We start from the raw sequence: 26,877 nt of genomic DNA, 5'->3' as shown, positions 1-26,877 counted from the left end.
ATACCTGACAGCCATTTGCTTCCCATTAAACCTGCTCGATGAAACAAGTAAATGGAGTCAAGGTCACATGACAATGCTAGTTCTGGACGTAATTACCTCAATGACATCACCAAATCCTCCTTTCCCTAGAGACCTAAGGACTTCAAATTCATTTGTTAGACGGGACTGTCCACTGGCCTCCAAGGCCGTGATGAAAGGTAAATCTGCTAAGTCATCATCTTCTGAATCATTGTCTTTGTTTACGCCTTGTTCTATAATTAGAAAAATACTATTACTCATCCAGTTATCTTTCCTTTTTTTGAAGTTGGGATTTTTAGTTTTCGTAATGATTGAGAATTTGATACTGCTTGTTAACAACTATCTAATTTCAAAATAATTATAAACAATCTTAGGTGAGTTTATTATTACTATTCAAATGAAAAGACAAGAGTTGATATCAAGCAATATCCAATTCTCACAAGTTGTTGAACCTATTTCTCTTAGGGGTCATCCATAATTGTCAACCATTTTCCAAAGTGTACAAAACGTACACTTTTTCAGACCCCCCGCCCTCCCTCAAAAAGTGTACATCAACCATTTTCAGATTTCAAGAGAGGAATCAATCATTCTTAATAAAAAGAAGATCCTGTTTATTATATTTTAGTTTAATTTAGAAATTTGCTTTGAAAATAAACTAAAACATAACTGACTGTTTTATTTGATGACATCTATCTGTGATGCTTGTGTTTTGTTAGAATAAAGAGTTCGAAGATTAGTGTTTCCCCTATCACACAGTGGGAACTCCAATGAAAAAGGGCACCTAGAGCATGCAAAAGATTAACAAAAGGGCACATAAACTATGCTAAGAATCAAAGAAAGGGAAATGCATAATTATATTGCATTGGTAAAGTATGGACTGACAGTTGTTGATGGAATCAGAGCTAAAGACAGCAATCAATAAAAGTGTAATGTTTTAAAACATTTTAAGTTTTTAAATTTCCCGCCTGTATTTCTATTTAAAAGGTCCCTGTAAATATGCCATTCATGGCACTATTATAGTTTATGTATATACAGTACTTGCAACCTTAGGCGTTACTATTTCAGCGATCAGTCAGCGGTCATCGATCAGTCACCGATCAGTCAAGTTCGCGTCAAACTCACGTCAGCAATCCGTCAGACTTATAGTAAAAGTAATTGACTGATCGGACTGATCGGACGGATAGTACCAATCGACCTTGATGACGGATTGAACTTTAATACGTCACATGATAAACTAATACAAATTACGGAATCTTAGTTTCGTTTAATCTAATTAAAATGGCGACTCTTGAAAATCGAACGTTCAATGATACATTTTGTTTATTAATTATTTAGCAAAGTTTTATGAATTGAAATGAAAAGAAATGTACAGATAAAACCTTAATTAAAATATCATCATTAAAGAATGGTCTTTTTCGTTTTATTTAGGTTATATATTTTCAAAACCGGCGAGTTCTAAAACGGTGTCTACATCGCGATTTTTATTTCATTATTTTCCAAACATGAGAAGAAATATTTGCATTTTTGCCAACACGTACAAAAAAATAATATCTCTTTCCTTAAGGTAAACATAATTTATGATGAACAACCAATCCTGATGGACAAAAAGTAATGCAATCATTTATTTTAAGTATTTTAAGTCTCATTACATCTCAATTCTAATTAGCAGACTTGTCTCAAGATGGTAAAATAACTGATTTCAAATAAAATAGTATCATCTTTAATAAAAAGAAGAATAATTTTGGTTATTTTAAACAATGCGAATAAAATTTTAGTATGATTTCTCTGACATTCCTTTAATTTTATGAACAAAAAAACTATTTTAAACTATAAAAAGTACAAAATCCAATGGCGGTCAATAATTTTCAGTAAAATGAAGAAATATTTGCATTTTAGGTAAGGCGTAAAAAAAATTAAAATCTTTTTCCTTAAAGTAAGCATGTTTTATGAAGAACAGCCAATCCTGATGTACAAAAAGTACTGAAATCATATGACGGTTAATAATTTGTATCAAAATAAATCAATAACTGCATTCTTATTCCACAGAAATAAAACTTTAAGTATTTTAATTCTCGTTATATCTCAATTCTAATTAGAAGACTTGTCTCAAGATGGTAAAAATAACTGATTTCAAATAAAATTGTATCTATTTTGATAAAAAGAAGAATAATTTTGATTATTTCAAACAATGCGAACAAAATTTTAGTATGATTTTTCTGATATAATTTTAATTTAAAAAAAAAAAACTATTCTCAACTATAAAAAGTACAAAAATCCAATGGCGGTCAATAATTTTCAGTAAAATGAAACAATATTTGCATTTAGGGAAACGTACAAAATTTTATATCTTTTTCCTAAAAGTAAGCATATTTTATGAAGAACAGCCAATCCTGATGTACAAAAAGTACTGAAATCATATGACGGTTAATAATTTGTATCAAAATAAATCAATAACTACATTCTTATTCCACAAAAAATAAAAGTTTAAGTATTTTAATTCTCATTATATCTCGATTCTGATTAGAAGACTTGTCTCAAAATGAAAAAAATAACTGATTTCAAATAAAACAGTATCATATTTGATAAAAAGAAGAATAATTTTGATTATTTTAAACAATGCGAACAAAATTCTAGTATGATTTTTCTGATATTATTTTAATTTTATAAAAAAAATATTCTCAACTATAAAAAGTATAAAAATCCAATGGCGGTCAATAATTTTCAGTAAAATGAAACAATATTTGCATTTTAGGAAACGCATACAAAAATTTAATATCTTTTTCCTAAAAGTAAGCATATTTTATGAAGAACAACCAATCCTGATGTACAAAAAGTACTGAAATCATATGACGGTTAATAATTTGTATAAAAAAAACCAATAACTACATTCTTATTCCACAAAAATAAAATTTTAAGTATTTTAATTCTCACTACATCTCAATTCTGATTAGAAGACTTGTCTCTAGATGGTAAAAATAACTGATTTCAAATAAAATAGTATCATTTTTAATAAAAAGAAGAATAATTTTTTTGTTATTTTTAACAATGCGAATAAAATTTCAATATGATTTCTCTGCCATTCCTTGAATTTTATGAAAAAAAAACTATTCTAAACTATAAAAAGTACAAAAATCCAATGACGGTCAATAATTTTCAGTAAAATGAAGAAATATTTGCATTATAGGAAACGCGTACAAAAATTTTATGCCTTTTTCCTGAAAGTTAGATTATTCTATGAAGAACAGCCAATCCTGATGTACAAAAAGTACTGAAATCATATGACGGTTAATAATTTGTATCATAACAAATCAATAACTGCATTCTTATTCCACAAAAATAAAAGTTTAAGTATTTTAATTCTCACTATATCTCAATTCTGATTAGAAGACTTGTCTCTAGATGGTAAAAATAACTGATTTCAAAAATATTGTATCATTTTTAATAAAAAGAAGAATAATTTTGGTTATTTTAAACTATGCGAACAAAATTTCAATATGATTTCTCTGCCATTCTTTTAATTTTATGAAAAAAAACTATTCTAAACTATAAAAAGTACAAAAATCCAATGGCGGTCAATAAATTTCAGTAAAATGAAAAAATATTTGCATTTTAGGCAACGCGTACAACAATTTAATATCTTTTTCCTTAAAGTTAGATTATTTTATGAAGAACAGCCAATCATTATGTACAAAAAGTACTGAAATCATATGACATTTGTATCAAAATAAATCAATAACTACTTTCTTATTCCACAAAAATAAAAGTTTAAGTATTTTAATTCTCATTATATCTGAATTCTGATTAGAAGACTTGTCTCAAGATGGTAAAAATAACTGATTTCAAATAAAATAGTATCATTTTTGATAAAAAGAAGAATAATTTTGATTATTTTAAACAATGCGAACAAAATTTAAGTATGATTTCTCTGACATTCCTTTAAATTTATGAACAAAAAAACAATTCTAAACTATAAAAAGTACAAAGTCCAATGACGGTCAATAATTTTCAGTAAAATGAAGAAATATTTGCATTTTAGGTAACGCGTACAAAAATTTAATATCTTTTTCCTTAAAGTAGGCATGTTTTATGAAGAACAGCCAATCCTGATGTACAAAAAATACTGAAATCATATGATGGTTAATAATTTGCATCAAAATAAATCAATAACTGCATTCTTATTCCACAAAAATAAAAGTTTAAGTATTTTAATTCTCATTATATCTCAATTCTAATTAGAAGACTTGTCTCAAGATGGTAAAAATAACTGATAGCAAATAAAATAGTACAATATTTGATAAAAAGAATACTAATTTTGGTAATTCTAAACAATGGGAACAAACTTTTAATATCATTTCTTTGACATTCTTTTAATTTCATGAAAAAACAACCTATTCGAAACTATTAAAAGTTCAAAAGTCCAATGGCGGTCAACAATAACCATTTTCGTAGAAATAAGTTCATGTTAACAGAGTCATATAATACAATTATGTATTATATGTCTCTGATGTTTATAATATTTAATACGAAAATATTAATCAACACAAACAATTTAACGCTCTAAGCATCTTATTCTGTTTTTACTTTTGTATTGCAACTAATTTTATTACAAATTATAACGTGTAAATTAAGGTGTCTTCGTAGAGGTCCGCGTTCATCGATTGTAAACACTGTGGAGTTCGGTTTACATAAGAATTTTAAAATATACGTATCCGTCCGATCCGTGCATAAATTTAATTTACTGATCGATCGGTGACAGTTGTCAGGGTAACTCTCACATAGGTTATTTGACCTATCTGACGGATCCTATGGGTCACCGATCACCGATCACTCATCAATCAGTCAAACATCCGTCACCGATCATTCACCGATCAGTCAAGTTCACGTCAAACAGTAACGCCTAAGGTTGCAAGTACTGTATACTGTAACGTGTACATATATTGGATAGTTTTTAAGGTTAAGATTAAATTTCAATTTGAGGTGCTCCTAATTAAAGGAGGCTTATACTAAGAAAAATAAGTTTACTTCCGGTTTACTGTTTTGGAATACATTACAAGGAAATTAATTTAAGGACCAGTTTAAAATCTTTTCACAAAATGCCGTCTTGTCAAGATCAATACATAAGAATTTAGTGTTTCCATCAGTTTTGTTTATTAAACAGAGTGAAACGATAACGATCTATAATAAAGCAGGTGAAATTGACAATCGGGGGTACTGAGAAATGCTTGCAAACTTTTTGTTTAAATTTTTTTACAACTTAAATTTACATTTTTGAAAGATTTAGTTTTCATATGATTTGATCTGTTAATCGTTCAATCCGGATTGAGGAATTATGATATCGAAACAAATATCATCAAGTGAAAATAATAAAGAAGAAATAAGAAGAGAAACACACCCAAGCCAATTCTCGATTTTATACATCGACCTTCCCTACGGAAGCGAAATAAATTCTGGAAATTAAAAAAAAAGCGTACGGTAAAAATGTTGATTTTTTAACCCCTCCCCCCAAGTGTACGTTTTGTACACTTTGGAAAATGGTTGACAATTATGGATGACCCCTTAATTGGTAAACATTCTTTTTATGTTGAATAGAAAAGATTTTGACTAGTTGATCTAGTCTTTTGAATTCAATGAGACTATCGTAAAAATGAGAGGTTAAGCGCTATAAAATCAGATTCAATCAACCATTTTTTACATTTGAAAATGTCTGTACCAAGTCAGGAATATGACAGTTGTTGTCCATTCATTTGTTGTGTTTTGTCATTTGATTTTGCCATGTGATTAGGGACTTTCCGATTGAATTTTCTCCGGAGTTCAGTATTTTTGTGATTTTACTTTTTTTTGCACATGCCAGTATGACATCATATGTTCTGTTCCTGTGTCAAACCTCATCATCAGACTATCTAAATCTTTTTGAATGCTCCAGAATGTGATAAAATTTGACAAAAATAAAACTTTGGAGTTATCTCCTTTGCCATTGGGGAAATGTACATAATTATATTGGAAAGATGTTGGGCCAAATTGAACTAACACATATTCTTTTTCTCAAATCTTTATTATCCTTGAAAAAGTTCCAAGGAAACATTATACATTCTAATGCAATAATGCTTGAAACGTTCATTTTGATTTGATAACATCATATATTTAAATGTTGTTTTCTACCAGTTTCATTAGAATGGAGATAACAATATTGTATTTTAGGCTCAGACAGCATCAATTGGTAATTTAATGATTGCTAGTACATGTATCTGTTCACTAGCTCGTCCCCAGTAAACTTAATTTGCGACCATCAAATCACCAATTGATGCCATCTGAGCTTAAATACAGTATTGTTATCTTATGAAACTGATAGAAAACAACATTAAGTAATTTAATTCGCCTTTAATTCAATTTGCAACCATTAAATCACCAATTGATGCTGTCAGAGCTTAAAATACAATACAGTTATCTCTTCATTGTACAACTAAACTATACTCATTTTGGGTCTTTTATAGCTGACTATGTGGTTCGGACATTGCTCATTGTTGAAGGCCATACAGTGACCTATAGTTGTTCATTTCTGTGTCATTTTGGTCTCTTGTGGAGAGCTGTCTCATTGGCAATCATACCACATCTTCTTTATTATATAACAAATACACAACATACTTTTCTCATTTTCTTCTGTAGCAGCAGGTTTGTGAGGAGCATAATGAATGGTGTGTGGTAATTCTTCTTTGATAAAACTATGGTCCAACAATTGATAGACTGACCAACGATGTCTCTCATCTTTCATCAAACATCTAAAATAAAAAATAAAAAAATTATGTATGAAAATTTTCTATTGCAAATGACACTAGCTTATGAAGCTGATATCATTTCAAATATTAGCAGCCGACAGCTGTACACTTATACATACTTGATTTCTTCTCAAGCTGAGTTTTTTTTAATTAGTGAAAAGGCAAAGTAAAATTATTCATACAACTAAATATAAGTTATACATAAGTATAACATGTTTGCTGAACTAGTACACAATTTTGTTTAAGGACCAGCAGAAACCCACCTCTCCGATGCAGGATGTTGAAGACCCATTGATGGCCTTGGGCTATTTTCTGCTCTTTAGTTGGTTGTTCTCTTTGACACATTTCCCATTTCTATTTTCAGTTTTATTTTGCCATAGCATTCATTGACATTCTCTTTTCTACTTATGAGTTTGAATACCGCTTTTTTATTATCTTCCACCTCTCATTTTCATAAACAATTATACATAGTCAAGAAATCTCGAAACAAGGGGGAAACATGATAACCTACTGAAAACATTTTCTTTTTTAAATCTCAGATCAAAGTCAGATTAATAAATATAAGTCATACAACACTAATCATACTTAGTTAAGAAATCTTGAAACACAGGAGGGAAATTTTGTGGTATTTCTGGCTTGTCTGGATCGGCATCCAATCCAATAGCTACAGATAACAGGATCAAACCCTGTTAAAAACAAGACATAGAATAATAAAATGAAATAAAAAGGCTTTAACAATTTATCTGCCATTAAGTTTATACTTTCTACTTTTAAAACAGAGATTTCCAAGAGTTTTTCTTTGATTTTCATATCTCCATTATTTAATATAAGTTTAAGGACACTCAAGTAGATATATGATTTATGCTTCAGTTTTAAGTTTTCCGGATTATTAGTTTGATTTTATTGTGGGTTTTTTTTTCTTTTTTTCCGGAGGGATGGTAAAAACCATATTTCATCAATGTAATTGGGTTAGTAAGTGCGAAAGATAGGGGCATAAAGATGCAACAATCTATGTTTTCATGTGATAACTCAGAGGCGATCAAGTCTAAATAAAAACTAGAGGCTCTCAAGAGCCTGTGTCGCTCACCTTGGTCTATGTGCATATTATCAATGGACACAGATAAATTCATGACAAAATGGTGTTTTTGTGATGGTGATGTGTTTACTGAACATTCTTGTTGCTACAATTATCTCAATCTATAATGAACTTGGACCAGTGATTACAGTGTCTGATTTGTCTGAAAATTTCAGGGCAGATAGATCTTGACCTGATAAACAATTTTACCCAGTCAGATTTGCTCTAAATGCTTTGGTTTTTGAGTTATAAGCCAAAATCTACATTTCACCCCTATGTTCTATTTTTAGCCATGGCGGCCATCTTGGTTGGTTGGCCGGGTCACGCCACACATTTTTTAAACTAGATACCCCAAAGATGATTGTGGCCAAGTTTGGATTAATATGGCCATGTAGTTTCAGAGGAGAAGATTTTTGTAATAGATTACTAAGGTTTATGAAAAATGGTTAAAATTGACTATAAAGGGCAATAACTCCTAAAGGGGTCAACTGACCATTTTGGTCATGCTGACTTATTTGTAAATCTTACTTTGCTGAACATTATTGCTGTTTACAGTTTATCTCTATCTATAATAATATTCAAGATAATAACCAAAAACAGCAAAATTTCCTTAAAATTACCAATTCAGGGGCAGCAACCCAACAACGGGTTGTCCGATTGATCTGAAAATTTCAGGGCAGATAGCTCTTGACCTGATAAACAATTTGACCACATGTCAGATTTGCTCTAAATGATTTGGTTTTTGAGTTATAAGCCAAAAACTGCATTTTACCCCTATGTTCTATTTTTAGCCATGGCGGCCATCTTGGTTGGTTGGCGGGGTCACGCCACACATTTTTAAAACTAGATACCCCAATGATGATTGTGGCCAAGTTTGGTTTAATTTGGCCCGGTAGTTTCAGAGAAGATTTTTGTAAAAGTTAACAACGCTGGACGACGACGACGCCGGACGCCGGACGCAAAGTGATGGGAAAAGCTCACTTGGCCCTTTGGGCCAGGTGAGCTAAAAATAAATCATAGTAATGGCCCTTTTTTCTTTATAAATCATGATCCTCACCAATTGATAAACATCTCCTTTCTTTCCTCCCCTAACTGGTATCAGTTCTCTATCTCCTGAAAAATGGACACCAGGTCGGGAGGACTCCACAGCATAATATAGATCAGACAGCCTAAAAAATAATGGATAAAGTGGAAAATTTGCAACAACTTTTGTTGTGAATATACTTCAAATTTGTGGTTTCAGGTTCATAACTGCGGTAATTTCACATAACTACTTAAAAGAAATAAGAACACAATATACGCTTTTATTTAAGCTCATTTTATGATTTTTCTCAATTAATTTTAAAATCAGAATTTTGTATTATACAATTATAGCTCTAGAGAAATTAACATGTGCTTCACAAATTTTTCAAAGTTTCAGGTAAGCAGAGACCTATTGGTCATTTCTGATAACAAATCCGCTTAAATGTTCGTTTGAATTAATATTTTGGGGCCCTTTATAGCTTGCTGTTCAGTGAAAAGGGCATAGAAACATGCCATATATCAGTGGCGGATCCAGCGGGGAGGGGGGTTCCGGGGGTTGGAACCCCCCCTTTTTTTGGCCGATCAATGCATTTGAATGGGAGCATATAGTTAGAACCCCCCCCCTTTACTCTGGGTTGGGAACCCCCCTTTTTAAAATGGCTGGATCCGCCACTGCCATATATAATAATTCTGATGAAGGTCTTACTATAACTTTTTATACATTTTGACTTGGATAGAGAGTTCTATCATTGGCTCTCATACCACATCTTCTTATTTATATCAAGTAATAACCCACACCTTACTTTAATCATGCAGCAATGTCTGAATTACATATATCTGCTATCAGATAAAATACTTACCTCTTATCAATACTATAATCACCAATCCTTATTCTACCATTCTTATCAACAACTATACTGGAAGCCTGTAAAAGATGAACGAGCGTAATAATTTTAAAAGAAAACTACAGCATAATGATTGGTGCCATTACAGATTACAGAGGATTTTTTTCTTCCACAAATTCAATTTTTCACTCAAATATTTTGAAATTTGATCAAGGTTTTATCTAGTATTGTATGACATGAAGAAAAACAGAAAGACTGATGCAGTGATGGAGAGAAGGAATATTTCACCATTATTTTTAATTATGGAATTTGCATAATTTCTTGAGCTTGAAATTTTTAATAAATTCCATGTTTATTTAGTATTATAATGTTTTGAGTAGTTCATAACACTTTCCATACAATGTATTTTGTATAGATAGTGTTGTGCGTGGCACAGTACATTCTATTGTAAATGTACTATCTTCATTGTAATAGAAAGTGTTTCTGCGCAGCACAGAACATTGAAGTGCAGAATAAACCTGGAATTTATTTATAATTTCAAGCACAAGAAATTCCATAATTAAAAATAATTCCAATTTTAAATAATAGCCTGTTTTTAATACATACAAATTTTTGAGTTCTATCTAAAATTGAAATTGAACTGAAAAGTTGCAAGAAATCTAGTTGACACTTTTCTTATAATTAATCTTTAGATGAAGACTTCCTTTATGTACTGAATACAATGTTTCGAAGATAAAACTTATTACTGAATTGTAGATTTACCTAACTTTCACCATAGCAATTCAGGTTTCAGGATATATCATAAAAATTGATTACGGTAATTTCCTGGAAGAAAGGAGTATGGCCACGAAGTGCCGATATTGGCCCTGTGAGGTGACAAAAAATAAAAGTGAAATAAGGTTGATCCTTTATAGCTAAAACATATCTATGTATATTGTTATTTTCTATTATAGTAAAAAAAACATATTATTGTGACGTCATCAATGTGACGTAATACCCGGAATCGAACCAGAACGCTCAAAATGTCCAAATTTTTAATGAATTTCACACTTCCTGGTTGAAATTCGCATTGGCCACAGGCCTCGACCAAAATAATGTTACTCTCATTTTGATTGTTTGAAATTTTGACGCAGTTTACAACAATATTTAGCATGGTCGAGGCCTGTGGCCACATCGAAAATCTAACTTTTGCTAACAATCAAATCCCGATTCAACGCCGCCATTTCCGAGGTATGATACATTCATGACATTTTCTGACAAACAACTGTACCAAGAACTTGTAAAATATTGCTATAAATGTGATACGTACAAATAAATTCTAATTGGATAAAATAAATATTATGAATTTTTACGATCAATTCCACGGTATGTGTAATATCTAGCCCGGTCGAACTACTATGCATAATTATATATATAATTATATAGAGCCCAGGTGGTTGTGTGGTCTAGCGGGACGGCTGCAGTGCAGGCGATTTGGTGTCACGATATCACAGTAGCATGGGTTCGAATCCCGGCGAGGGAAGAACCAAAAATTTGCGAAAGCAAATTTACAGATCTCACATTGTTGGGTTGATGTTTAGACGAGTTGTATATATATTGAACATCAGGTACACTGCAAGTGGTTTTTACTGGTTTGTTTATAGTGCGTCATTACTGGTACCCATCATAAGTTGACAGTCCGTTTGTAATGTTAGCAAACATGATTTTTATTGCTTTTACTGTTTCAAAAATCAACTGTTTAATGATTGAAATACATTAACAAGTCATCAATCTTTAATTCTGTTCCGTGTTTCTTTTTCTTTTAAATGGTAGATTAAATGCAGAGACAAACACAACGTTAGGTGCGTCATTACTGGTTCCTCGGGGATATATAGTTGAATGAAAATTAGGCTTTTCTCCGTAACATTCTACAGTCAGCAGATCGATATGGTGCCAACTTCAGAATTTAATACAAATATCCTTTTTATAGATGGATTCACATATTTAATAATTTTGTTTTATAAAGACGAAATCGTCGAAATATAACTTTCATGGAATGCCATCTCATGTTGACGTTTTGACGAAGTGCTTTCTTTCACGTCTGCATTTTTTATCGAGTATGGCATGCCAAGTTAACATTTGTCTTGCATAAATACTACGGATGTTGAAAACAAATAACAGCAAAATTAACAATAATATACATTGAAAATCGTTTGACAAAACACGTTGGAAATCACGTGAGAGTTGGTATATCATATTGCAAAGTGGTTGAATAAGCTTTTCAATATTTTTTTTTTTTCATAAAGATAAAATAACGAGGCCTTGAGAGAAGGGCATGGTGTATACTATCCGTGACATTCAACCAGAACAAATATTCGTTTTATATTGAAAACTGAAATAAGGATGAAACAAAACTATGATACAGCTTGTGTAACTCCAAATAAATATCTGATAGTCATGCGGGATAGCACGTAAAATTGGTCATCAGAATGCATACAAAGATAAATGTTTATCTGGTCCCTTTTTGGTGGTCTCTTTTAAGTTTAGGTGAGATTACTTCAAGCGACCATGCTTACTATGAATAAATTATCTATGAGATATTTTCATATTTCCTGTTTTTGTGGAGGCCCAAGCTTCGTGTTGAATCTGTTTTTATTTATATTTTGTTATTGTTGTTTTTCCTTTTGTCGCCTCTATATATTCATGGTGTTGTTTAATTCTATTGGTCTTATGATTCTTTATTACGCCCCTCCTTTTCTCTTAATTATTATCCATGACAACACATGCAATTTCTTGCTTCCTGTGTGAAATAAATTCTGTAAATTGGTCTCCGCCATAAATATGCATGAAATATTTGCCACTAGACGTTCGTAAAACAACTATCAATCATAGATCAGCAAAAGCTAAAAGTACTATAATGAATTTATACATAATTTTATAGATAATTAACTTTTTTGGTAAAACGAAAATAAAAGAATATCAAAGACAACCACCATTTTATTTAAATGTGTTGTTTGTCTCATGATTATGAATGACTATTTAATGTCCAGCGCAACGTTAAATGCATATTCCGGATGAGATCATGTTAATTTGCACACATTGGCTACTATATGTATACTCATAATATGGACATCACACATGGCGTCAAGAATTTCGGAGCGTCTCTTGAAGACGCAGTATGCCGTAGACGAAAATGACAATGAGCAGAGTGTAGATTAAGACTAGAATATTAATTTGATCATTGTTAGGTTACTGTCAGATTGGCGTTTACCCGAGAAAAAGTTCACAGTATGTTAATTATAGTTATAGATAATATATTACTTGAATAAACGCAGCTTAGTTACATACAATTATGTTGCTACAATCAACGCCAAATTAAAAAAAAACTGATATTCATGGATTTTTATTACCTTTAAAATGAATCCATGCACGTCATTTGGTATCTGGTTGAAAGTAGTCTTTTTTGTAATAATATCAGATCTTGTTATTTTCATACGGATTGAGGCAAGAATCTGTTGAGTTTGACCACATGATAATAAGAATAATAACTAAAACAATCAAACTTTTTTCCAGATAAGAATTATAGTTGTATGTGAAATACTGGGAATACTGAAACACTTTCAACACGAGTAAAACGAGTTAAGATTACAAGATAAAATATAATTAAGAATAAATTGACAATGCAGTAACAGTATTTCAGTCTGAAACCTATAGGGGCATTAGCTGTCGATCGTATTCCCGGATTTCTCACAATTTCTCCTATTCGACTAATAACATACTAAAACGTACATCCAAATTAAAAAAAAACACCATAAAATAAACAATTTACGTTGCATAGAGTCGATAGATATAGTTAGATATTGTGTGAGTGCCAATGAAACAACTCTCCATCCAAATAACAATTTATAAAAGTAACTCATTATAGGTCAATGTACGGCCTTCAACACGGAGCCTTGGCTCACACCGAACAACAAGCTATAAAGAACCCAAAAATTGATAGTGTAAAACCATTTATGCTGAGTTCACACATAATTCGAATTCAATTCGCATTAACTAATTCGAATTAGTTTAATTTGCATTTGAAACGTTTTATGTCCTCACGTCAATTCTAATTCAAATTGCAATGCACGTCAAATTCGCTAAACTGTCCAGACGACGTTAACTTTTACTTCCTATTGACAAAAGCGTTTTTCTAATATGCGAATTGGATAATTCGAATCAATTCGAATTAAAAAATTAAAGAAGAGTGTTTAAACACTATTGGCGAATTCGATTCGAATTCAATTCGAATTAAATGTACGTGTGAACAAGGTATTAAACAGTAAACCCAACGGTCTAAACTATAGTATGAATCATCATTTGGTGTGTATTTTAGTCTAGACGCAATCTAATTAATCATCGTGTCCAACTTCCGAAGACTGCCGACGGTCATATAACTCAATATCAAGATAAAACATAGATATAGATAGATATCGAACTCATGCAATTGGATTTTTTCTAGGTCTGTTTGATTCTATATTGTAGGTTTAACGGTATAAGAATGAGTTTTTGTAGATCGATTCAGTGAACCAAATTGTTTCTCCTTGTTTCACTTCCAATGTAAATGTTCTTTTTCTTTTAACTTCTGAACACGTCTAGTTTATGCGTAACCCTTCTCCAGTTTAGTTATTCAACTGACATTCACATGAATACGAATTTAATGCCGAATTATCCACTTTCAAGTGAATAATTTACTGGCGACGTTTCTTTGCTGATGTTGACAAAACTGATGCAAAGTGGCTGCTAAATGTGAATTATCATTCCACTATTTCACTTTCATTAATGACCGAACAAAAACTGATTTGTTTTTCTATATCTCGTTGTTAATTCCCTTTAACTATACTACTTATATTAAAATTATAAAAAAAGTATTAGTTCTTTTAAAACGTAATTGATAGAAACATGCAAAAGTCGGGTAGATTTAATTGAATATAGCTGAATTGCTTAATGAAATCGTCATTATTAAATATTCGAAAGAAACCAACAGAAGTCAATTTAGGAATACGATATACCAGATAAAAGATAACCCAAATTCGTTGAAATCCCTCGTAATATTTCCAACGACTCCAGATTACCTTCGTTATACAAATGTGAACAAATTGTAAGACAAACTAATATATGATCATAATAAAAAACAACAAATAGTAAGTTTGAATTTTGGCAATTTTTTGTCATGGATTTATTAGGACAGTTCAACTATGTATCAACCGGCCAACGAATTTGCATTCATCGACAATTTCTCATTAATGTCCAAGATAAAAACATTGAAGGGCAACCATCATATGTTTTCTCCAAATGGCAACTGGGCTACCAGACGCCAACTGTGATAAATTCAGCCCTTCAGTAAAACTATGTATTCAGTAAAAATTCTGTCCAATCCATGACGCTTCTTTTGGCAATATCTGAAAATATACAACAAACAGCAGAAAAAATATTCTAAAGGGTGGGATAGGGTGGGTTTTTGTGTTCCTTCAGAGTTCAAATCACGCAATGAACAAATCACGAAAAGCATGCAATTTTATACCAAATAAAAGCGGGAAAACCGCTTATGAAAAATGTAGGTTAACAAAAGACGCTTAAGTCCATCAAAATTAAAGAAAAGTTAACTCTAGTTTAGCAGACGATACTCTCAATTTATTAAATTGATTTAATGCTGAATGATTAAATCTTATTATTAAATATTCGAAAGAAACCAACAGAAGTCAATTTAGGAATACGATATACCAGATAAAAGATAACCCAAATTCGTTGAAATCCCTCGTAATATTTCCAACGACTCCAGATTACCTTCGTTATACAAATGTGAACAAATTGTAAGACAAACTAATATATGATCATAATAAAAAACAACAAATAGTAAGTTTGAATTTTGGCAATTTTTTGTCATGGATTTATTAGGACAGTTCAACTATGTATCAACCGGCCAACGAATTTGCATTCATCGACAATTTCTCATTAATGTCCAAGATAAAAACATTGAAGGGCAACCATCATATGTTTTCTCCAAATGGCAACTGGGCTACCAGACGCCAACTGTGATAAATTCAGCCAAATGCTAGCAAACTCCGTTTGTGAGCATCGCCAAACAAAATTTATCAATCCATGACAAAAAATTCACACTTAAACAAATTCTGAAATTACATAGGTTTTTAAATTCAACCATATCAATTGAACGTAGTAGATCAACCATACTTACAGCAGTTCAACGTAGTACATGTTTATGAACTATACTATACCACAGTTCAACGTAGTATATCAACCATACTATACAACAGTTCAACGTAGTATATCAACCATACTATACAACAGTTCAACGTAGTATATCAACCATACTATACAAAATTCAACGTAGTATATCAACCATACTATACAAAATTCAACGTAGTATATCAACCATACTATACAACAGTTCAACGTAGTATATCAACCATACTATACAACAGTTCAACGTAGTATATCAACCATACTATACAACAGTTCAACGTAGTATATCAACCATACTATACAACAGTTCAACGTAGTATATCATCCATACTATACAACAGTTCAAAGTAGTATATCAACCATACTATACAACAGTTCAAGGTAGTAGAACAACCATACTATACAACAATGCAAATATAAGCAACGTGTACAACTCAACATTTATTCACTTGACCGGAGTCCTATGTTCAAACCAATTTGAAACTGAACTCTTATAAAGGATTTCCCATTTATATGTATAAAAGCGGACCATTATTTCCAGGTCTTATTTGGAAAAAAGTACGTAAATGTAGAGGACAAATCTCATTTGTTTATTTTGATCAACAAACTTTTAAAGTAATGGATCTCCCTTTTTTATCAGTTCAGAAAAACCTATAGTAATAAAAAGCTGACTTTACATGATCAATATATATATCTCGCCTACAATGTATGTTCAACATGTGATGGAGTGGCAAGTTCACTCGCACGTAAAAATGCAGCAAATGCGAAGTTACATGCTGTTTGAAGCTTATAATTGTTATATTTCAAATTGCAACAATAGCCAAATTACCACAATGAAATTCATTTAAATGAATAAAAAGATGACTAAAGCATAGGTATTATTTTTAAATAAGTGATGTCAACTAATAAAACTTTGTCCCAATTATATGGCTATTTTGAAAATGATCATGACCCATTTGAATAAACTGCACAACCCAAGAAAAAACCACCTGCACTGTCAGCATACAAAATTAATGTAAATCAGCATTAGACAAGAGTTCATTTAAATTATATGTAAATTATCTTTTGTTAAAACTTCCTTTTGGGTTTTGTCTATTAGCAGAGTTGTTTTGGAAAGGTGCAATGTCATTCCTATTATACCTAGATGGATCAGTATCAATTTCATTGTCCATAAATCGACGACATCTTAAGGAAGAGTGATCTAAACCACATTTGAGACATGCATGTCTGTATTGGCAATTGCGTTTGTTGCAAAAACCTTTAAAATTAAAATCGTAGCATTTATTACTAACATCAGCGTGTTGTTGTTTTGGAGTACTGGCAGTTAAAATACGTAACCACAAAAAACCATCTATGGATGACCATTTCTTTGTATGATCCCTTGATACCCTTAAACGGAATTGTTGGTCATAAGAATAGCATTTTTCAAAAGAATGATCAGCTGCTGCACCCCTTATTATGGACATATACGAGAAAAGTTCACTTGCCTTTCCAGGATATCTTTCGATAAGGACCTGGGCATAGGCAATAAATGAATCAGTCCAATCTTCAACAGAACTAACAGTATGAGGTTTTTTAACTTTGTTTTGAATAACAAGCATACCCTCATTGATGCCAATTGTGTTTTCATTATTTGTTTGGCTGTTAAAATTCTTACGGTGCATAAGAGACAAATCAATGTATTCAAAATTCCAAATTTTGTCCTTAAGTTTTTGGCTTATAAATATGTCAACTTCATTAAAGCCAGGTAACATTAGAGGTTCATCATAAACTTCATTTATCTCACCTAATGCAGCTAATTGCGGCTCATTCACTCGAATGTCAACAGGTTGCATGGCAACTAATTCGGGTTCATCAACCCGCTGTCTTCTTTCTATATATGCTTCTTGCTCTACATCAGCTGGCGGACGCCTTCCCACGTTTCTCACAACTGGTTGTGGCTGTTGTACTTCCCTGGGAGCCCTCCTAACCCGAAGCTCCGGACCTCTAACCTGGTCCTGTCGGCGACGTCTACCTCTACCTCTTGGCATTGTTATAACTATTATAATCATAAATACAGATTAGATACATGCATCAAGTCTTAAAAGTCCAGATCATATTTAAACATGTATGAATTTAACATAAGATAAATGAATTAATTACTCAAATTTAAATAACTTGAAATACCAAAATGTTTACACTGCGTAGTCTTAACTAAACTTTTGAAATATTTTTTTGCATCAAAACAAATGAAGTTTATTATAAAAACATAACTCAAAACAGCTACGATGTGTGCTTTCTTAACAAAATACACATCGTTTTAAAAACGTTTGATAGCTTCTATTACCAAGCTTAACTTAATTAAACTATGTTTCCGCAAATTAAACACACATGTATAAATCATGTAACGTTTCCGGTCATGTTAATGATAACACGGCATACACAACATACATTGTAATATTATTACCTGTTCAAAGTGTATCGCTAATACATTTAAAACAAAATATATCACCTGTAGTAAAGCATTTAATTTTAATGCTAGTCAATGAAATATAAGTGTGCACAATATAACATAACTATTATTATTAGAATATAGTTTGTTCCGTGTAATATGCTATTCAAGTGAGAGAAAAATTGAATTAATGAATCGAACTATTTGCAAGAAATAACTTTCATTTAAAATCAAATAATTTCTTTTACAAATTACAGAAATAAAAATAATCCGGAAAATACAATTGCAGTAACTAATCTAACTATCAATAAAACATTATGTACTTATCTTATGTCCGAATCTACCTGTCCTTTTTGTGTTCCTTCAGAGTTCAAATCACGCAATGAACAAATCACGAAAAGCATGCAATTTTATACCAAATAAAAGCGGGAAAACCGCTTATGAAAAATGTAGGTTAACAAAAGACGCTTAAGTCCATCAAAATTAAAGAAAAGTTAACTCTAGTTTAGCAGACGATACTCTCAATTTATTAAATTGATTTAATGCTGAATGATTAAATCTTAATAATAGATAACTGAAAATGAGCATTCTATAGTGGCAGTGGCTAATTTTGATTTAAAAAATATCTTAATTAAAACGAGCAAAATAGCATATTTCGATAGCAATGACACCTGCAATATAGTTAAGTTGTTATGTTGCCGGTTCTTTGTAAAGAATGAATGTTAACTTTAGAAAAGTACTACGAAAATAAGCATTGTCATAAAAGAATTAAATTATTACTAGTATTCGTCATTTAGGTGAAGAAGATAAGTGTAACAATATTTGAGATACATATAAACGTTTTAAAACATTTCTGAGTAAAAATTTTGAAAAAAAAGGAATAAAAATAAAAACTATTGTAGATCAATTTGGAAGCAATGAAATTATATTTAATAAAAAAATGTAGTTGAAATTATTTCTAAAATCATTTAAATGCTACAGGTATGCATAAAAATGAAATCTCAGATTTTTAAACTATGCTGTAAAACAATTGAAACATAAAAATCATAAAGCATATAGATCTGGAAAAATAGCCACTGCCTTTGAACTATTACTTTGTCTAGCAAAAAAGTTTTTGGAAACTATAAAAAGGATTTATCGAACTATTTGAAGCAATTATATTTCATTTTCACAGGTGACTAAATATTTCATTCACTTCAGTTTAGGTACAAATGGAGAGAGCAGTACTATATAATGTCAGTAATGTATAAATGGCAGTATATAAAGAAACTAGCGTTCTTTCAAATATTTAATTCTAAATATTTATTTGAGAGTAAAAATTAAAAAAAAAAAACGGTATGATCGCCAATGAGACAACTCCTCATAAGACCAAATAACACAGAAATTAACAGTATAGGTCACCGTATAGCCTTCAGCAATAAGCAAAGCCAATACCGCATAGTCGGCTATAATTACAATTGTAATACAGAAAACTAACGGTCTAATTTACTAAGTATTTATAAAACAATGAACGAAAAACAAATAACATGTAGCAAGCATGACTTGTATTCTTCTGGAATGAGAATGATGTTTATGAGTGCACGTGTGGTTCTAGTGTCTGATGACTTAAATACAAATATAATGTGTTATATGATTATGAAGTACATGCACATGAAATTTAATGTACTGTCTTTAAACAATTTCTTTCTGTTTATCCTTTACTTCCGTACTTGAAAATACACATATACAAATAAGATGTTGTGGTGTGATCATACATTTTTCCGATTGTACATCGCTCGCCAAGATATTTTACAGCTTTCAATCTAATTTCCTTCTGACAAAGAAATCATTTATGACTTTTAATTTAATCTATGCTATAGAAATATGTTTGTTTACGTGGTCTCTGCGATTTATATTTTGTGAATATCAATGCAGATAACGAGTATACTGGCCACTTATACAACATTTAAGTGAAGCACTTACGTGCAGCTTAAACCTTTTAAATACTAGTAAGTTGATATAGTTAAAAAAAAAACACCAATAAATATGGACGAGATTCAAGGAATATTTTGTACAAAAGTTCTTGTGGTGAAAACGTTAAAAAAAAGATAGAAATCAATTTTAACGTTACGCACAAAATGGCTTAAATTCTATTGAACCTTAGTCTTTTCTGACGCCCCGGACAATTATCCAACCGCAGCTACAAGTCTAATGGTTATCATTTTGTGAACTACACTAGTAAGTGATCATTCTGCAGTTATTTCGTAAATTTCTGAGACTGCCGTTTTTAACCCTTCGTGGCCATACTCCTTTAATTTACCAAGATTGTCTCTGTGCTTTTTTCTAGCTCATCACTTATCTATCTCAAGTAATATTATTTATATATATAAGCAGTGTTGTTCAGATGATCGGAATAAGTCGGAAACCAGTTGGTATGGCCTCACGATGTCGATAATCGATTGGGATTTTGTTCAATCGATTGTCGTTATAGTTTCAGAGCTTTTTGCGTTTCAACTTCCGGTCCGTTTGCGGTTTGCAATTATTTGCTCAGTCAAACAAATTGTAACGAAAAATATCAGTCGGATGACAATAACAATGTCAAACATCCTATAATTAAAAACAAAACCATTTTTTCCCCTTTAAAACATGACAAAAGCATTGACTATATATATAAAGATTGATCTTTAAAATAAATAACTTTGTATGAAATACTCTCTCAATACGGATACTTGTTACTTGAGAGCGTACATGAAATCATTCAGATTTTAGACAAAATAATTTCTTTACTTCATTAGAGCGTGTCGCAAATTGCCTTTTATCAATGTTTTATCCATTTAATAGTAGCGTCAAAAAAGTCATATTCCATCCCAAATTGCTTGTCAAACATCGTTTATTTTTGTAAATTTTCTGAAATTTGTCTGCCATTGAAATACATTAGAATCACGGATCGGATACGGTTCAACTATGTAATAATTCCGCATTCTTGCAATTATAAGTTCAGACGCTCGAATGACACAATTGACAGAAAAATGATGATCATAAAAGTGAAAAAAAGGATTCTACACGAATTAACAGACATTGGCTGGATCCTCTTTGTTTACTGTATATATTTCAATGCAAATGCATTGTTTTATTTTTTTCTGTTAATCTTGAATTCCTTAAAGTAAAATACTTTATATATATCTTTTCTTAATGTGAAACATTCAAATGTTTATACTGCTAAGTTATTGAAATTATAATGCGAGTTACACCATTGAAATTTAGAAAAGTTAGTGTCACTTTTGGTAATTAATGTTGTAATTATGAGATAAAATATGTTCAATCTGAATCTGGATTCTAATTAATTCATTTTTATAATTGCTAAATAAAATAAAAATATGAAAAGGAAACAGAAGATCAAATATTAACATATAACACTCTGCAATGAAATGGAATATACACATTAGACATGACCAATGAGACTAAAATGCATATTTTCATTTTAAAAAAGGGCATAGTATTCTGATGCGATTATAACCGATAGTCGGTTGGTTGCTGTCAAACGATTGTAATAGATAATCGGTTGGTAATTTCAACCGATTATCCAACACTATATATAAGATTGCTGTGAAATCACTGTGTCTTTTTTTTTTAAAGTATCAATTTTATTTTAATTCTATCAGTTTGATTCTGATATAAATTTAAGGTATTGCACAAGATTATGTTTTTCATGCAATTGCAGAGGTATGAAGAAGGTACACGCTCTTTATCAGCTGATAGTTTACTTTGAGCTTGCTTGAAGAATAAGCAAGCATTGTTTGTTACATACAGCATTAATTCATTTTGTATTGCCTCTAAAATGATTTAAACTGTATGTTTGTCTCGGTATGATTTAATTATTTATCGATCCAAATAAAAAAAAATTGCTTCAACCTAAAAATCACTAGTCAAATGTTAAAGATATTGCTTATGTTGTCTATTGTGTTGGTGGATTGCTGTCGCATAGACAATAATACCTCCCTCCCCCATATTATTCATATTTAATTGAACAAGCATACACTTTGAATAGAATTTGAACATCAGTTACCTACCCTTAGGTACTTATGTACCACATCTTTTTTGTGTAAATACTCTAATCCATACAAAATCTCCTCTGTGTAAGCTTTAATGATATCTACTGACAATGGACGTGATTCTGTTATATGTATGTTGAGACTAGCACCTCCAGAATAATCCATTAAAATCTATTTTAAAACAGAAATAAAAAATAATTATAAGATATTGAAAGAAAATTGTATAACGGTCTTATATATGCTACTGATTTTATGCTAAGAAATCAAATTTAAAAATGTACAAAATCTATTCACTTCAGTGATGCTAAAGGCCAAAAAAAAATGAAAGTCTAAAACCAAATACACAAATTAAACATTGAAGGACAGATAAAACCAAAAAGGACCAAAAAAAGAAAGTAGTCTTAACAAGAATATGTGTCTATCTGTCTCCATGCCCTGATCATACTACCACATTTTCATATTCAGTGAACTGTGAAATCTGGTCAAAACCCTAATTTATTTGGCATTTATTTTTTATGAGTTTACAATTAAATGAACATGTGAACTAATAGGCGAGTGACTTATTTCAAAAAGACGCTTAGTTAACGACTTTAATGCACCAACCTAACACACGGCTGTATTATATATCATTCGAAAGCTGTTAATCTGTACTTTCTGTTTTGCCCGGTCGTAAAAAAATCGTAAGGTGCAATTTTTGTTAAATCAAGGTCAAAGGTCATGAAAAAACATTCCAATTTTTGCGATTACTAAATAAAACGCCATTTTCTAATTCTTGTACCATAAAATAGTCCAAAAGATCATATGAACTTTATGGAACATGATACATAATATCCAAATCAAACAAAAAATAAGAGATTCGATGCTAAAAATTTCCCGAAAAATTGAAATTTATCACAAATCCTAAAAAAAATTAAAAATTATTCAAAAAGCAAAATATATCTTGGGGAATCGATATTTGTATGCTAAAAAAATAGATAATTGTATATGTTTTAGGTCAAGGAATATTTGTTTTGGAATTTTAAGATGCAATTATTAATTATTGTTCATGGAACAGCCTTCTATTAAAAGTATTTGCAGTTGCCCAAAAATCTGCCATCTGCAAATAGCGATCATTTTGTTAATCTATGTTAAAATAGCACATCGCTAATTGTGAATATCAGGGAGGAGAATGATTTTCCATAATAAAAGAAGGGGTATTTAAAGTAAGAAAAGAAGACATGCGAGGTAATTGAGGTTAAAATATGTTTTTTACGAAGTCAAACTATTTTACTTTTTGTAATCATGTTTAAATTCAAACATTACTTTGCGACTAAATCGTAGGCAAGATTGAAATAAGTAACCTTGTTCAGAAACACTTGGTTGTTTAAAGCGGGATGTAAACGAACTAAATAGAATGCGGCTGATTCTTGTTTAGTTTATAATCGTGTTATAGTAAGTCAAATTAAATGTGTTTAGAAGTTTAATCGCTTTCATTATTTGAATAAAAGATGCTTTGAGTATTTTCTACATAAGCTTTAAAAATACAAAATCATGTCATTGTGTATGTAAAACACTATAAGCAGTTGTGAAATAACAAAATGAAAAAGTTAAATACCCATCCTGACCTCATAAGATCATTCGCTGTTTTAGGAGTGTTCGTTTTCATGGTATGCTATCTTTTTTGGACTGTTGTTCGTCTCTTGGACTTTAATTTTATTTTGTTCATGGTTTTAATTAACTTTATTTCATTCATGGTTTGAGATGTTGATTGTCCCTTTGGTATTATTTTACTTTAAAGACATTAACTTGCAGTAATGAAAATCGGCCAAAAAATCCACTCAAAGTAAAGTGAAGAAGATTAACGCAATAAGACAAATATCCGTGAAAATGACTACATTTGCCCACAGTGATATATATATAGAACCAAATCGTTAACATGATACATTTAGCTACACTGATCTGTAATTTTTAAACCTTTTACTACTTGAATAGTGACGAAATATTTCAAAGGGACATCAAACTCATAATTAAAAACGAACTGACAAAGCCGGGCAAAAAACGAACAAGACAAGCAACAGTATTCAAAACATAACATATAAAACTACAGATTGAGTAACACAACCCCCCCAACAAAAAATATTGAGTGAACTCAGGGGCTCCCAAAGGGTAGGCAGATCATGTTCCACATGTGACACCCTTCTTAGTTTAAATATATTTATTTATAGTGGATTGGGAAACAAGTTTTGCAATTTAAATTAATCGCTTTCCACTTTGCGGATGCGAGTGCTGCCTTGTAGCGGCATTAGCCTGCTCTTTTTCGAAATCTACATAGGTGTGTTTAACGTGCAAGAGATATGGCTCTCTCTTAACACGGGTCAGACCATACTCAGTCACAAATGGTGTCAAGGAAGAGCCGAAAATTCAGTCCCTGAAATTTTCATCACGGAACGGGAATCGAACCAGGAACCTTTGTGTTAGTAGTCCGATGCACTAACCACCACACCACGGTTCTCTTTAACCCGTCTTGTGGCTCATGTATTTCCTAACTCGGTGCCAAGCCTTATTCGGTTGGTGACATTCAAGGCAGAAATGACGGCAATTTGGTTACGTCGATGGAACTTTTTAGTCGTCATCTGGCGAAACAGATAGCTCATAGATGTCAACCAACTCGTAGTGGCGTCCATGAAATTTTCAAAGGGATGATTTCAACTTTGCATTTGAACTCTGGTTTCAAACATTTTTAAACCACCATTTTTCTTCAAATGTCTTGTACCAAGTCAGGCATATGGCAATTGGTATCGAATAATCTGTTTCTTTGTATGTTGGCGTTTGTTTTTGTAGCAGTTCTGTGTTTCTGTTATATCGTTGTGTTCCTCTTATAGTTGATGCGTTTTCCTAGTTTTTGCTTTGTGACCAGGATTTATTTCAGTTACTAGTAAATCGATTGATGACTATTGAATAGCGGTATACTATAGTTGCCTTTATTTCAGAGGAGTTGAGGCTCAATGAAATCGGTCTCCTCCTTTAGTAGTATAGATATGCAGGCGTTGCTATAATGTTGTTACATAGAAATGAAAAGTTTATAATTTGGTAGTAAGGGGTATTTTTATAGGTTGTTTTATGCTCATCTCTTTTGTCGTAAAACTTGTTCTCAACAAACCCTCATCATCGATTTCAAGATACGAGATAGAGTAAACTATATCTGTTGAGTCTTTTATTTTCAATTTCAATGGAAAATACAAGTCCAACATTGTCACAAATTTTGCACTATTCAGTGAGATGACATCATCTATATAATGGGAAGTGAAGTTTCAAGATAATGATAACTTCTTTTCAGTCGTCATCAGCAACTCTTGCATGAAGTCATCCTCGTATGAAAAATGAACTAGTCATTCAAGCTATTCAGGAAGTTTAGTTGTAACTAGAATCGTTGCGTATTAATGGATATTTTTTCTTCAAAATTATTCTTATTTGATGAATTAATGCATGTAAACAACGAACAATGCAATTTAAGCAATGCAGTAGTCAAGTTTTATAATGTGTTTACTAGTTTTTGAAATTCTTTGAAATTTCAATTTTCATCAATTTATTTTCTATTTATTTTGTCTAAATTTTCAATTCACATTAAATAAATAAAAGGTCTTTTCACTACATCAATATTTATAATGAAGCTACAAATCAAACAATTAGAAAAGTCGAAATATGTTTATTTCAGTCTGGTAGTTACATGTACAATGCAGATTGCAATCTCTTATTTTCAGCCCCTTTATTTCAAGCAATAAGATGATTCGCGCACATATTTTTTCACTCTAAATTTTTCAGATTCTTAAGAATTTATTTATTAAATCTTATATTGACCACATACAATGTTTAAATAGGAAAAACTGCTTAAAAGCTGTTTTTTCGCAGATGGCGGTATTTTGGGCAACTGTATGAGTTGTTATGATTTGCTGTTTGATTAGAAGTAAGCATAATTTTAGGAAATTTTATGATGTCAAAAACTTCTTTGATAGTCATTACAGGGTTTTACTTAGTTTTAATTGATTAGCTTTTGCACGAGAAAGAAAAATTTGGGTTTTCACACATTTTGTTCACTTTTACTCGAATTTCAGGAAACATGTGCTCTCTGTCAAAAAAACACTTTAAATATTAAAAAATGCATTTGAATAATGACTGTTAATCTCTCTGCTAAAAATTTAAATTGTTTGCATATGTGAATTTAGTATATAAAAGTCACATAATGCAATCAGGCTGAAATCTTAGAAAATATGCAGTTATTCGTCCTTGGCCTTTGATCTTGATTTGACGGAAATTGCACCGTACGATTTTTAATTTAGCCGTGTGTTAGGTAGGTGCATTAAAAATTTAATTTTATGGTTAAAGTCACTCGCCTATAAAGTTTTAAGTTGATATTATTACAACTTTACTGGAAACTACCCTAAACAAAACTTTAACCTGATCAGTGATCTGTAATATATGG

The 26,877-nt window shown here is 31.2% G+C and overlaps 2 protein-coding genes across 2 annotated transcripts in view; both read right to left on the bottom strand.

Annotated features, from left to right (window-relative positions):
* Positions 1 to 4: 4 nt before the first annotated feature.
* The window catches only part of LOC139516256 (eIF-2-alpha kinase GCN2-like), a 43,665-nt gene continuing 16,792 nt past the window's right edge, over positions 5 to 26,877 (bottom strand). Inside the window, exons 10-15 of the mRNA XM_071306253.1 lie at positions 22,437 to 22,589; positions 9,750 to 9,814; positions 8,924 to 9,035; positions 7,377 to 7,477; positions 6,661 to 6,794; positions 5 to 251 (exon numbers count right to left, since the gene is read on the bottom strand). Coding sequence (XP_071162354.1) covers positions 64 to 251; positions 6,661 to 6,794; positions 7,377 to 7,477; positions 8,924 to 9,035; positions 9,750 to 9,814; positions 22,437 to 22,589 — 753 coding nt within the window. The 3' untranslated portion in view covers positions 5 to 63. The remainder of the gene's footprint in view (positions 252 to 6,660; positions 6,795 to 7,376; positions 7,478 to 8,923; positions 9,036 to 9,749; positions 9,815 to 22,436; positions 22,590 to 26,877) is intronic.
* Positions 14,898 to 18,927, bottom strand: LOC139516265 (uncharacterized). Its single transcript, XM_071306263.1, has 2 exons — positions 18,732 to 18,927; positions 14,898 to 17,994 (listed from the first exon to the last, which is right to left on the bottom strand). Exon 2 carries the CDS (start codon positions 17,984 to 17,986, stop codon positions 17,015 to 17,017), a length of 972 nt encoding a protein of 323 aa, XP_071162364.1. The 5' UTR covers positions 17,987 to 17,994; positions 18,732 to 18,927; the 3' UTR covers positions 14,898 to 17,014.

The sequence above is a fragment of the Mytilus edulis genome, chromosome 3 (assembly GCF_963676685.1).
Source record: "Mytilus edulis chromosome 3, xbMytEdul2.2, whole genome shotgun sequence".
Taxonomy (NCBI): domain Eukaryota; kingdom Metazoa; phylum Mollusca; class Bivalvia; order Mytilida; family Mytilidae; genus Mytilus; species Mytilus edulis.
Note: the sequence above shows the minus strand (reverse complement) of the source record. Positions and strands in the feature narration are given on the sequence as shown.